The sequence below is a fragment of the Pipistrellus hanaki genome (assembly GCF_964339955.1).
Source record: "Pipistrellus hanaki genome assembly, chromosome: 10".
Classification (NCBI taxonomy): Eukaryota; Metazoa; Chordata; class Mammalia; order Chiroptera; family Vespertilionidae; genus Pipistrellus; species Pipistrellus hanaki.
Window position 1 is genome coordinate 47,466,217 of NC_140512.1, and position 13,084 is coordinate 47,479,300.

The 13,084-nt window shown below is 47.5% G+C and overlaps 1 protein-coding gene across 1 annotated transcript in view; it reads left to right on the forward strand.

Moving 5' to 3' along the window:
* Positions 1 to 6,903: 6,903 nt before the first annotated feature.
* The window catches only part of PARP12 (poly(ADP-ribose) polymerase family member 12), a 46,590-nt gene continuing 40,409 nt past the window's right edge, over positions 6,904 to 13,084 (forward strand). Inside the window, exons 1-2 of the mRNA XM_084896748.1 lie at positions 6,904 to 7,675; positions 12,241 to 12,376. Coding sequence (XP_084752874.1) covers positions 7,104 to 7,675; positions 12,241 to 12,376 — 708 coding nt within the window. The 5' untranslated portion in view covers positions 6,904 to 7,103. The remainder of the gene's footprint in view (positions 7,676 to 12,240; positions 12,377 to 13,084) is intronic.

Below are 13,084 nucleotides of genomic sequence, written 5' to 3' on the forward strand. Positions count from 1 at the left end.
ATAGAAACACTCGTCTTTATTTGATTAGTTGCAGTGTACAAGGCATATTTTCATTTCTTCCTCACAACCCATCCAGGTAGGTATAATATACTCCCCATCCTGCAGATGAAACTGAGGTCAATGACAGCAACTGACATGTGCAGGTTCACAATGCTAAAAAGTAGAACTGAGATTTTAATCAAAAGCCTAACTCTAAAGGCCACATCATTTTCTATAAATTGTTTTTCTCTATTTTAAAAATTTATTTTCCTTTATTTTTCCCCATCACCTTTTATCCCTCCCGCCATACACTCTTCCACCTCCACTGCCACCCCAATCACCTCTCTGTTGTCCATGTCCGTAAGTTCTTTATTTTTTTTCACTCAATCTCCCCCTAACATACTTCTTCCCACCAGAGCTGTCTGCCTGCTCTCTCTGAGTCTAATTGTGTTTTACTACCAATTATTAAAAAGGAATAGGTGGTCTTTAGGAACGATTTGTATTCTAAAAGTTTATTTATAGGCAATCATTTTGGACTGAAAAAAAATTTTTTTACAGAAGTTTTCTATCATTTAAAATTTGAGTCTATCCTTTTCCTAGAGGCTGGGTACATATGAAAGCATGCTGTTTATCTTCTAGGATTCCACCTTCTAGTGAAGAACCGACTTAAACCAAGGACAGGTGATACTGTTAGAATCCATGAACCTAACATGAATTCCTAAAAGTCCCGGAGTTAGGCCGTGCCTAGTGCACCCCTTCCACTGGACATGGCCCTGCAGGATGGCACAGCCTCTACCACTGCCCTTCCCACACTGGGCATCACTTCCTGACTCCCAGCTCTGGTAAAAGGATCAGCCCAGATAAGGAGAAAGAAGTCAATCCATATTTCTCTCTATCTCTATCTCTGTCTCTCAGGAGGTCACTTAGGGCACAGCCTTTAATAGTCTACAATAACCACAGCAGGGATTCTTCCAAAGTCTGATTTAAAAATAACAGTCGAGAATAAGAGAATCAATTACCTTGTTGGAGGGGGGATGGTGAAGGTGAACTTTGGCCATCTGTGGGTTTGGGAAGGACTCTGATGACACTCCAAAGACTAGTTCCTTCTGAGGTTTTGCCAATGGAGGCAAAGCTGTGCTTATTCTCTTTGGGGGCTAACCACTGGTATTAGTTTGCTAGGGCTGCTATAACAAAGTGGCTTAAACAACAGATTCATTTTTTCATCCGTCTCGAGGTTAGAAGTTGGAGACTAAGGTGTTAGCAGGGTTGATTCTGTCGGAGGCCATAAAAGAAGGATCCATTCCAAGCCTCTCCTCAACTTGCAGATGCCATCATATCCCTGTGTCTCACATGGTCTTCCCTCTCAGTACGTGTCTGTGTCCAAATTTACGCCTTTTGTAAAGACACCAGCCATACTGTATTCAGGCCTATCCTAATTACCTCTCTTTTTTTTTTTTTTTTTTTTTTTTTTTTTTTTTTTTTTAATCCTTACCCGAGGGTATTTTTTCCACTGATTTTTAGAGAGGGTGAAAGGGAGAGAGGGAGTGGGAGACCGAGAGAGAGAGACATCAATGTGAGAGACACATAGACTGGTTGCCTCCCAAACTTGCCCAGACCAGAGTTAGAAATCAAACCAGAGACTCTTCTATGTTTGTGCTGATATTCTGACCATCGAGCCACAGTGGCCAAGGCATAAACTCATTTTAATTTAATTATCTCTTAAAAGACCCTATACCCCAAAATGTTTATATTCTGAGCTATTGGAGATTAGAACTTCCAATATATGAACTTCGAGGGTTGGGGGCACCATTCAATCCATAACTGGATCAACTCATACAAATAACTCTCAGTGAATCAAGTTTATAAATACATGTTTATTTTTAAAAAATCCCTACTCTAGGAGTGAGGATATTTTTCCCATTGAATTTTTAGAGAGAGTGGAAGAAAGGGGGGAGGGAGGAAAAGAAAGAGAAGGGAGAGAAACATTGATGTGGGAGAGACATTAATTGGTTGCTTCCTGTACACGCCTCAAATGGGGGCAAGAACTAGACCTGCAACCAAGGTATGTGCCAGGAATGGACCTGTGACCCTCTGGTGCATAGGCCACCACTCTAACCACTGAGCCATGCTGATCAGGGCAAGTTTATAAATCCATGTTTAAAAAAAGGGAAACATTTTTCTTATTACCACATTATCCCCTGACCAGATCAGCAGTGACCACTGCACAAGAAATATGCCCCTTTACAGAGTCATTGGCCTCCTTATGATCCTTAAAATGATCCTTTAGCTTGGGCCAGATGAAGCCTCGGGGCAGGACGTCTGGTCCTTCCCATATCGAGAGCAAATTCACAGGGATCCATACAGTTCCATGTGGGTAGCGGGATTATGGGTGACACTTGCTGTGTTTATTCCTTTCTCAAATATTAATTGAATATTAAGTACTGGCTGGACCCTGGGTAGGTCAATGGGAACAGGACAGGGTCCCCTCTGTCAGAGCAGGGGGTGACAGTTTAGGAAAAGCAGTGTGCTAGCACTGCAGCAGCACCAAAGCCTGGGCTGGGATCCCATACTGTCCAAGCCTGGTGTCCAGCCCTGCAGCAGTGCAGGCTTCCTCTTTTCTCTGAGGATTAGCTCTGCCCATCAGTGATGTTCTGTGTCCTGAGCTGAGTGTGTCGTGGTCACTGCTCTGCCCACGTGCTTTTAGATCCTTTTGCCCAGCTGCAAACTTTGCTAAGGCGCCACTTTGCCCAGGTGTAACAGGTACAGAGCCAGAAGGTCCCAGGATTTTCTTTCTGCTCCTGCTCCCCTCAGGCCCTAGCCAATGCCTGATGGATGGTGGTACAGGGAAATAATAGCCCAGAGGAGGGACACACTCTGATCAGTATTTATAGTCCAGCCTGCCTAAGCTCACATTTCATATTTGAAAATTTGCCTATACACTAAAATTTACTTGTTAGCCCAAATCACTGTATGGTACTTTCATGGTCATTCAAGGACACACACATAGCGAGATGACACTGTGCTCTTATTTCAGCTCTTTGGGTACCATGTGTCCCCTCTCTTTCCTCCCCTTAAAGGTGCTTGTACCCCAACTCTCACTCTCTTCTGCTCCTCTCTCTGGAAGCAGCTGGCAGTGGTACTCTTCTCTTCAATAAAACCTGTGTCCTGGCATCCCGGTCTCCGCCCTTCTCTATTTCATCTTTCATACTGGTGCCGAAATCCGGCATGAGCGGTTCCGAGCGGGCAGCACCTTCCATCGGCAGCTGGCCAGGTGCATGCACATGGAGGTGAAGTCACCAGCACCTACTTTCCCGCAGGCCTGAGCCCCTGAGCAGCCAGGGATGAGTTGGTGATCTCAATGGCCTGACAGCCTAGTGGTGGAGGGTGTGTTCAGCCTGGGGACTGGCAAATGGGCAGAAGATAGCCCTGATCACAGGAGGCTAGGCTCTGGAGACCCTACCTGCATGATTTCCTGCACTGGGCCTCTAGTCTATAAAGTCACTAAGAACACCGAATTAGAGAATATGAAATCATTGCTTCTAGGGGGAGTACAGGGCTAAGTTCCTGTGAGCCTCTGGTTACATTTTGGGATTTGGGTTAATGCACAACTTTGTCATATGTTTGTTTTTGTTTAAAGATGCCAATATATTTTCTTGATTCATTAACATTGAACTCACAACCCACATCATTATAGCCCATGCCTGAGCAAAGCTTACCTAACCTAGGGATTTTCCTCACAGGGCACAGCAGACCCTCCTTACTATTAGAAATACTACCAGCCATTCAGCACAATGCTTGGGGATCATTTTAAACAGGGAAATAACCAACAAAAAGCACCAAAATGTAAAAGACATACACTAAATAGACAACAAAAAGAATACTTGTTTACCAGGTGTACCAGTTAATAATTCAGATTTTGAAAATAAATGGAGTTACACATATGTTGATATATATGTGATTTGATATGTATGCTTTATTGTTGTATTGACAGCAAGCTTCAAAACTTCATGGTGCAACAGGTACAGAGATCCTGTATGTCAAATTTATTGAAGGTGTTAATATCATAGATATCTTTATGGTTAAAAATGTCTAATTTCGTGCCAAAAAAAAAAAAAAGTATTTGCAGGAAGTTTTAATTCATTATTTTGAAGAAAAGTACTGCTGAAAGTTATCGTATACTTCAGGAAGCTTATGGTGAACATGGTCCATCTCAAGATACTTGTGAACGCTGGTTTAAATGCTTTAAAAGTGATGATTTCAATGTGAAAGACAACGAATGTCCAGGTCAACTGAAAAAGTTTGAAGATCAACAATTACAAGCATTATTGGATGAAGATGCGTATGAAACTCAAAAACAACTTGCAAAAAGATTAAACGTTGCTCAGCAAACAATTTCCAATTGTTTACAAGCAATGGGAAATATTTTTAAAGGAAGGAAAATGGGTGCCACATCAACTGAACAAAAGACAAATGGAAAACCAAAAAGTCATCAGTAAAATATTGCTTCAATGGCATGAAAGAAAGTCTTCTTTGCATTGAATTGTGACTGGTGATGAAAAATGGATTTATTTTGAGAATCCCAAATGCACAAAATCATGGGTTGATCCAGGTCAACCATTAACATCGGCTGCAAGGCCAAATCGCTTCAGAAGGAAGACAATGCTCTGCATTTGGTGGGATCAGGAAGGTGTGGTGTATTATGAGCTTCTAAAACCAGATGAAACTGTTAATACTGATCACTACCAACAACAAATCATCATTTTGAACCATTCTTTGATGGTAAAATTACCAGAATGTACCAGAAAACACGGCAAAGTAATTTTGCTTCATGATGACTTACCATCACACACTTCAAAACCAGTTAAAGACATGTTAAAAGATCTTGCCTGGAAGTATTAACCCACCCCCTGTATTCACCAGACCTTGCTCCTTCAGATTACCACTTGTTCTGGTCAATAGCACACGTACTTTCTGAGCAGCACTTCAAAATGGATGAAGCAGTGGAAAATTGGGTCTCTGAATGGTTTGTCTCAAAACAATAAAAGTTCTATTAGAATGGTATCCACAAATTACCAGAAAGATGGAGGAAATGTGTAGCTAGTGATGGATATTACTTTGTATAAAGCACTTTTGATGTTTCTCTTGAAATTATCATGTTTTGATTACAAAATCTGCATTATTAACCCGGATTTTGGCACCATTATGAAAGATGAAATAGAGAAGGGCGGAGACCGGGATGCCAGGACACAGGTTTTATTGAAGAGAAGAGTACCACTGCCGGCTGCTTCCAGAGAGAGGAGCGGAAGAGAGCCAGGATAGGGGTACAAGCACCTTTAAGGGGAGGAAAGAGAGGGGACGGGGCTTAGGGCACTCAGCACAAGCTGATTGGTGGTTTCACGTAAGGCCTATGATTAGGGACCTAGCGACTTAAGAATGGGGGTGGGGGCTTAGGGTATTTGGCAGGTGCTGATTGGTGGTTCAGAGCTCAGGAATGTCTGGCTGCAGGTGGAGTTTATGTCTGTCCATCAACTGGAGGAAGGGAGAATCTATCATTGAGGAAGGACAAACTTTATGAGATCCTTACTCCAGCATTTCCACTGACATCACCCTTCCTTTAAAAAAATGTTATTTTTATTGTACAATATTAAACCACAATTTAAAAATAAATTAAAATTTTTAAGAAAAAAATTTCCCACACACACACAAAAAAAAGAAAATCCAAAGAAAAACTGCTCCTCATCCCATCTCCTAATGAATACATTGCCATTTGTCCGTGTTACTATCCATTCTTCTTCCATACACAGATTTTTATATTTTGTTGGTACTATTTATAAATAGAATTTTTTTAAAAAATATTTTTTATTGATTCTGTTATAGAGAGGAAGAGAGAAGAATAGAGAGCTAGAAACATCGATGAGAGAGAAATATCTATCAGCTGCCTCCTGCACACCCCCTACTAAAACTGTGCCGGCAGCCAAGGTACATGCCCTTGATCAGAATCGAACCCGGGACCCTCCAGTTTGCAGGCCAAGGCTCTATCCACTGAGCCAAACCGGTTTTGGCTATAAATAGAATGTTTTGTTCAAGGCAATATACTATAATCCCCCCACGATCTTCCCACCCTCATCTTCCACTTTCCTGGTCCCTCCTGCCTGCTCCCGGTGACCCACGTGGATGCAAACAGCCGCGCTCGCCTCCCTCAGCCGCCGCAGCTTCACTGCAAACTGCCTGCCCGCCCCGCACAGACGGCCTCTCTCCCCGCTGATCCCACAGCGTTCTTCCTCCCCAAACACTCATGGCTGCCGTTATCGGGCAACAGCCGGAGACCTAACACAAGGCTTTGCGTGCAAACGATCCACCCTGTACCCATGCCCCCCACCCTGCTGAACATCTCGGCACATATAACTTGGGTGCTGTTTCTTTTAGTTCTAGAATGTTCCCTGAGGAAGGATTGCCGGGTCAAAGGTCAGACACGTGGGACAGGTAAGCAGCTCCTCCCCGACTTCCCCCGAAGGCTCTCACAGGTCACATTTCCACCCGCGACGTGTCCCTGTGCCTCTCGCTACGTGTTCACTCTTTATTCAGAGAGGGCGTGGAGCCGCGTCATGGCTTTTTAAAATAACGTGTCCTTTTATGCTTAATATGAGGATGTCGCTGCCAAAACGGAGGGGAAAGCAACACTGAAGCTGCTCTGGGTGCTAGTTGTGCGTGGGGCCGTCCACGGAAGCCGTCTGGGCGGCTCGCGCGGTTCCGCCGGCTTCTCAGGGGCCGCCGCAGCCTCCAGGGGGCGCCCCGCCTCACGCAGCTTCCCAGGGGCCGTCGCAGCCTCACGCAGCCTCACGGGGGGCGTCGCAGCCTCACGCAGCCTCGCAGGGGCGCCCCGGCCTCACGCAGCCTCCCAGGGGGCGTCGCATCCCACCTGACGGCGCGCGGGCGCAGTCTGCTTAGTGGGACCCTCTCTCCCTCACACGCCGGGCCCCGGGGGAGAGCGCGCGTGCGGCGTCGCCCTCCGTCCTCGAGGGGAAGGGCTCCGAGAGGCGCTCCGTCTCCCCGCGCCCCGAGAGCTGCCCTGAGGGGCCGCGAGCCGTCCGGGCGCCACCAGAGCGCCGGCCCCGACGGCGAGGATGATCTCCTGGTCGGGCAGGCCGGCCGCCCCCGCCGGGGGCGCGGAGGGAAGGCGCCGAGCCCCGCTCGGCGGCGGCGGCGGCGGGCCCGGGGGCGTGGCGAGGCCGCCTCGGTTCTGCTTTTCCCCGAACCGGGGCAGCTTTCGCTTTCGCTTCCCGCCGGCGTCTCCTCCCCGGGGGACCCGCCCCGCAAGCTGGCGGCCCGACGGGCACTGCTCCCCCGCCGCCACGGCCATGGCTCAGGCTGTCGCGCTCGCCGAGGTGACCCAAGCGCTGTGCGCGGCCGGCGGCGCCCTGGAGCTGCGGGAGCTGCGGCGCCGCTTGCGGGACGGCGGCGGCGTCGGGGCGGACGCGCTGGAGCGGCTGCTGCGGGAGTCCGGCCGCTTCGCGGTGGTGACGCGGGAGGACGCGGGCGGCGCGGCCGCCGGCCCCGAGCGGGTGGTGCTGGCCGTGTCCGCGCTGCGCCTGTGCCGCGGCCACCAGGGCCTCAAGCCCACCTGTGCCGGGCTGTGCGGGGAGCTGCACCTGTGCAAGTTCATGGTCCTGGGCGCCTGCAAGTTCCTCAAAACCGGGTGAGGCGGCCGCTCGGCCGGGGCTGGGGGCGGCGGGAGGGCCGGGGTAGGGGTGAGGGAGTCCGGGTGAAGGGTGAGGGGTGAGGGGGGCGAGGGCCGCGTCCCCTACGGTCGCCGGCCTCGAGCCCTTTCTCAAGTTTGGGGAGGTGGTTTGGTGGCCGTTCCCCCTAATTCTCCTCAGGGAGCATTTATTGAGCACCTACTGAATGCCTGGCACTGTGTGTGGGCGGGATTCGGAGCCATGTCCTGAGGCTCCTGACTGCGGAAGAGTGATTTAGAGGCTGAGACAGCCTGGGTGTGGCCGCACCGGCGGGGGAGTGGGGTTCGGGGAAGAAGGGGGAGGGGAAAATGGGGGGCGGGGAAGGTGGGGGCGTGACGCGGGGGGAGGGGCGGGCTCCTCTGAAGAAAACAGGCCGAGACTCGCTCCCCACGAAGCCCAGCCTCCGAGCCTTGAGGGCCTCAAGCAGGCGGCTCCCTCAGCCCCAGCGGAAGGCACCTCTCAGTGCCCGTTTCCTCCGGCTGACCCACCGGGAGAGGATTCTGTGGCCTTTGTTTGGGATAAAATGCCAGCTCCTCACACCCCGGAGGCTCCTGGGGAACTGGCCTGCCGCCCCCGCTGCCCCGCCCCGGCCCGGGCGCCCTTTGGTTTCTGGAACCCTCCCCGCCTCTGCCCACCTGGTGGCCTTTGCCCCCCGTGGAATGCGAACGCTTTTCCTGGTCTGGGTCCCGCTTCCTGGTCTTACCTCACAGATCACTTTCCTTTTTGAGCCGCCGCCTTCCTCTTCATCACTTTGTCCCGTTTCTTTTCTCACCCCTGCCCCAGAAGAACGGAAACCGGAGGCCGAGGAGGGTGGGCGGGGGCCCTGTCGTTGTCCTGGCTGGCCGTTTCCCACGCTGCATGCAGCAGGTGCTCTGTGAGGTGGACGGACTAGGTTTGGGTTGAGAGTTTGATAGGAGCCTGTGAGATGGCAGGAGAGAGCAGCCATCAGGTCTGCCTTTAGGAAATGTATTTCTGTGTGGATGCTGATTTACAGGAGAATCCGATGGGGACCTGAATGGAAATCAGTTTATTTATCGGAAATAATTAGTTCCTTCCTTCCTTTCTTCCTTCCTTCCTTCCTTCCTTCCTCCCTCCTTCCCTCCCTCCCTCCCTCCCTCCCTTCCTTCCTTCCTTCCTTCCTTCCTTCCTTCCTTCCTTCCTTTCTCTTTTTCTTTTTCTCTTTTCCTTTTTCTTTTTCTTTTTCTGGTTTAACACAGTAGACATTACTTCTGGCTCATATCAGGCTCAATAACCAGTGTGAGGTAGGGCCCCTGAATTATGCAGCCATTCTGGAACCCAGGCTGGCTGATCTAGACCCTCCTCAGCTCTTAAGGCTTTCTGGGTATCAGATTCCAGAAAGTAGATGGAGAAAATGCACAGTAGAGGGGTGGAGAGAGGTTTTTATGGACCGGTTCTGGAAGTGGTAGACAATCTTCCACCTACATCCTCTGGACCATAAGATGTCTCATGGTTCCACTAGATGGGGCTGGGAATGTAGTTTCTGGGAAGCAGCTGTCCAGAAATATCTGGAATAGAATATTGCAAGGTCCAGGTAAGGACTTAAGAAGACCGGGTGTATGTGTGAAAAATTTGGGGAGATGGTGAGAGTGTAGTGACAGTATGAGAGAGGTGATGACAGTTTTCTGTCAGTTTGTTGACAGAGAGATGACTCTTACTTTCATTTCTTGTTGGCTGAGAGAGCAGGAGAGGATTTTTGTTTGAAACCTGTCCAGGGGTCAGAAGCTTGAGAGGATGGCCAGGGCCCTGATTGGCTAGTTTGGGAGTTGTTGGGTGGTATAGGCCATGGCTCCAGGAGTGGGTCAGATCCAAGAAGAGAGTCTGAGGGTGGAACCATGAGGAAATTGGTCCCTCAGGGACTTGTGGAGAAGAAACATCTCAGGGGACAGTGAGGAGCAGCAGCTGAAGAAGAAGGCAGACACAGTAAATGGGGATAATTAGTGAATCTTGTTAACGCTAACGTCCATTTGGTAAGATGAAGATGGCAGCTCTATTCTTAGTCTGCTTCCCAAAATTTGGGGTCAAATTTTACTTGTCTTGGAAATTTGGACATCTGGTGTTTACTGGCCTAGATGATTCTGAGTTTTCTTTTTATTTTAAGTTGAATTTACTTGGTGACATTGGTTAATAAAACCATGCAGGTTTGAAGTGTACAGTTGCATGCTACATCATGTGCTCACTACCCAAAGTAAATTCTCTTTCCCCTCCTCCACCTTCCCCCACCCCCTTGCCCTCTGGCAGTCACCATACTGTTGTTTGTGTCTATGGTGTTATTGTTGTTATTATTATTAAATAAGTTTTCATTGATTTTGGAGAGAGAAGAAACATTGATGTGAGAGAACCATTAATTGGTTGCCACATGTACACACCCTGACCAGTGATCAAACTGAAAACATGGGCATGCACCCTAAACTGGAATCAAACTGGAACCAAACTGGGGACCTTTTGGTGCATGGGACAATGCTCAACCAACTGAGCCATACGGGCCATGGTATTATTATTCTTATTTTTGTGTAATTCCTTCACCTTTTTTCACCCAGCCCTCCAAAACCCCTCTTACGGCTATTTGTTTTATGTGTATGTGCTTCTGTTTTGTTTGTTAGATTATTTTGTTCATTAGATTTCCACATCTTCTTTATTCTTCACCTTTCCCTTTTCCTTGAGGTTCACACAAAAGTTTCTTGCCCCTTCCTTCTCTGTTTCAGGGTCACATAGGGAGAGTGTATGTGTCCGGTTGCATTTTCTATGTATTTTCCTGCATCTTTACCGGTATTCCTGAACCTCAGGTCAGCTGTTTCAGAAATAGATTCTCACTGTTGTTTTTCATTGGTGACAGCTGGGAAGGAACTGACTTCCTTCCATGCTTAGGGGGATAGTGAGCATTGTGGTCAAGTGCACAGCCCTGAAGACAAGCCTACCTTGTTCCAACCGTGCCTCCACTCCCTGCTAGCTGCGTGGACTTGGGCAGGTTTCTTTATATCTGAGCCTCAGTTCCATCATCTGCAAAATGGGGATAATAATACCACCTATCTTGCCTGGGGATGTGTGGGAACAGGGTGGAGGGAGTCAATGGGGAAAATAGGGGACATCTGTAATACCTTTTAAAGATAAATTTAAAAAATAATATCATCTGCTTCATAGAATTTTTGAAGACTAAACGAATTAACAAAGACAACGTTTGGATGATCCCTGGTTTATTGTAAATGCTCAAAAAGTTTTAGCAGCCATCATTATAATGATTAGATAGATTTGGCTCTGGCATTACCTATTATTAGCCCCTCTGCCTAGAATCTTCTTTTCTTGCCTGGATCCTCCTCAACCCTAAGAATTTGGCTCAGTCTCCCTCTAGTTTGCTTCCCCATTTCCATCAGGATCAGGTGCCCCTCCTCTCCACACTGATATATTCTGAGCACACCTGACCTTGTACTTTCCACTCCATTTTAAAGTCATCTCTATGTCTTTCACCTCCACTAGATGAGAGGAATGGAATCAGGATGACTCCAAAGGAGAGGGAAATGGTCTTTTATTGAGATGGCAGAGCCTGTGGGAGGTGCAGGTTTGGAGGAGTTGATCAAGGGTTTTTTTTGTTTTTGTTTTTGTTTTTTTGAGATGCTTGTAATAATGCATAAGGGATGTCAGTGTCTGAGTCAAGCAAATGGCATTTGCCTGATTCTTTTCAGTCACATTGATCAGGGCAGTCAGTTGAAGTCTTTGGGTCATTGGGGCATGGTGCCAGTGCCTGGTTCACAATGATTGTTTATCAAGGGCTGTTGATCCAAAAATGGAGTCGGGGAGGGGGAAGAGAAAGGGCTGGGCCTTAAGGGAGTGTAAGCACTTATAACCATAAGGCAGCTATACTTATTTATTCAGCCATTTTTTAAATGTCCAGTGACTGGTATGCTATGACTCTTCTTTGGGAATGGCCTTGTCATCCTCATTAGATACCTGCTGAGAGGCACTGTTCTGGATTCCACAATTTACAAGTTACCATCTCTTCCTTTGTAAATAAGCTTTTTGTTTTATCATTGCATAGAAATGCTGTTTTTTTCTCCAGTGCTTCTAAACAATGTAAGGAACTATTCTTGTACAATTATCTTAAAAATTGATAATTGGTAATTATCTTAGAGATTGATAATTGTATTAGTTTGCTTGGGCCACAAGTTAACACAGCTTAAACCATAAGTTCATTTTCTTACAATCATGGAGGCTAGAAGTTAGAAATCAATGGTTATTTTCTTCTGAGGCTTTTCTCCTTGGCTTGTAGATGACCATCCTTTCCCTATATTCTCACACCGTCTTCCCTTTGTGTGAATCTGTTTCCTCTAATCCCTTCTTGTAAGGATACCAGTCAGATTGGATTGGACCCCTCCAGTGACCCCATTTTAACTTAATCACCCCTTTTTAAAGACTGTCTCCAAATGCAGTCACTTTTAATGTACTGGCAATTAGGGCTTCAACATAAGAATTTTGTGGAAACACAATTGACACTAGCTCTGCTCCTTTGCAGGAAGAACTGTAGAAACAATCACTCCTTCAAAACCCAGCATAATCTGAGTGTGCTAAAAACTCATGGCGTTGATCATCTCAGAGATAGTGAACTCTGCCAGCTCTTGTTTCAGAATGACCCTTGGCTTTTACCAGAGGTGAGTGCTGGGAGAGGGTGGGTATGTGAGCAAGAAATTGGGAAGAGGCCAGAAGATTGGAAGATAGGAATATTATGGCAGAAGAGAAGCCTAGGCCCCCATTCTGATCATTGGGATCTGCCTGGAGGAGATGTAGTTTGAATTCCCAGTTCTGTGACCTTAGGGACTGAACTTGCCCCTTGAAGCCTTTCCTTCTGTATCCGTTGGGCTGGTACCGTTTTTCTAGGGCTTCTGTGAGGTTGGGGGAGCCTGTTTGGCAGTGGCTGCAGCAAGACATTATTTACACAGCTGAGGAGATGAGAGACTCCAGTCAGCTCCTCCCTGCTAGCAGGACCTGGAACCATGCAAGTATCACTGGACCTCGTTGATTCTGTAGAAAAGCTTTCTAGGGCTACTGACAGGCAGAAGTGCTATTTACTAATTTAGTTGTACCCAGGATTTTGACTTTAGTTGATCTTGCATTTCCAGTACCCACTTGTTTCAAAGCTCATTGCAGTGGTTACATAAGACTTTGGGTCTTCCTAGAAGCAGACACAAAGATGGGATTATAAGTGTGAGAGATTTTGGGGGGATTAGAAGAAGTTGGGGTGAGCCTTCAGGCAATGATGCAGGTCTGACATCTGTGGCAGCAGAGAGGGAAGGAAGGAGACTCGGCAGAAAGATATCCTGACCATAACCCATTTCTAAGAAAGTTACCTGATCAACAGG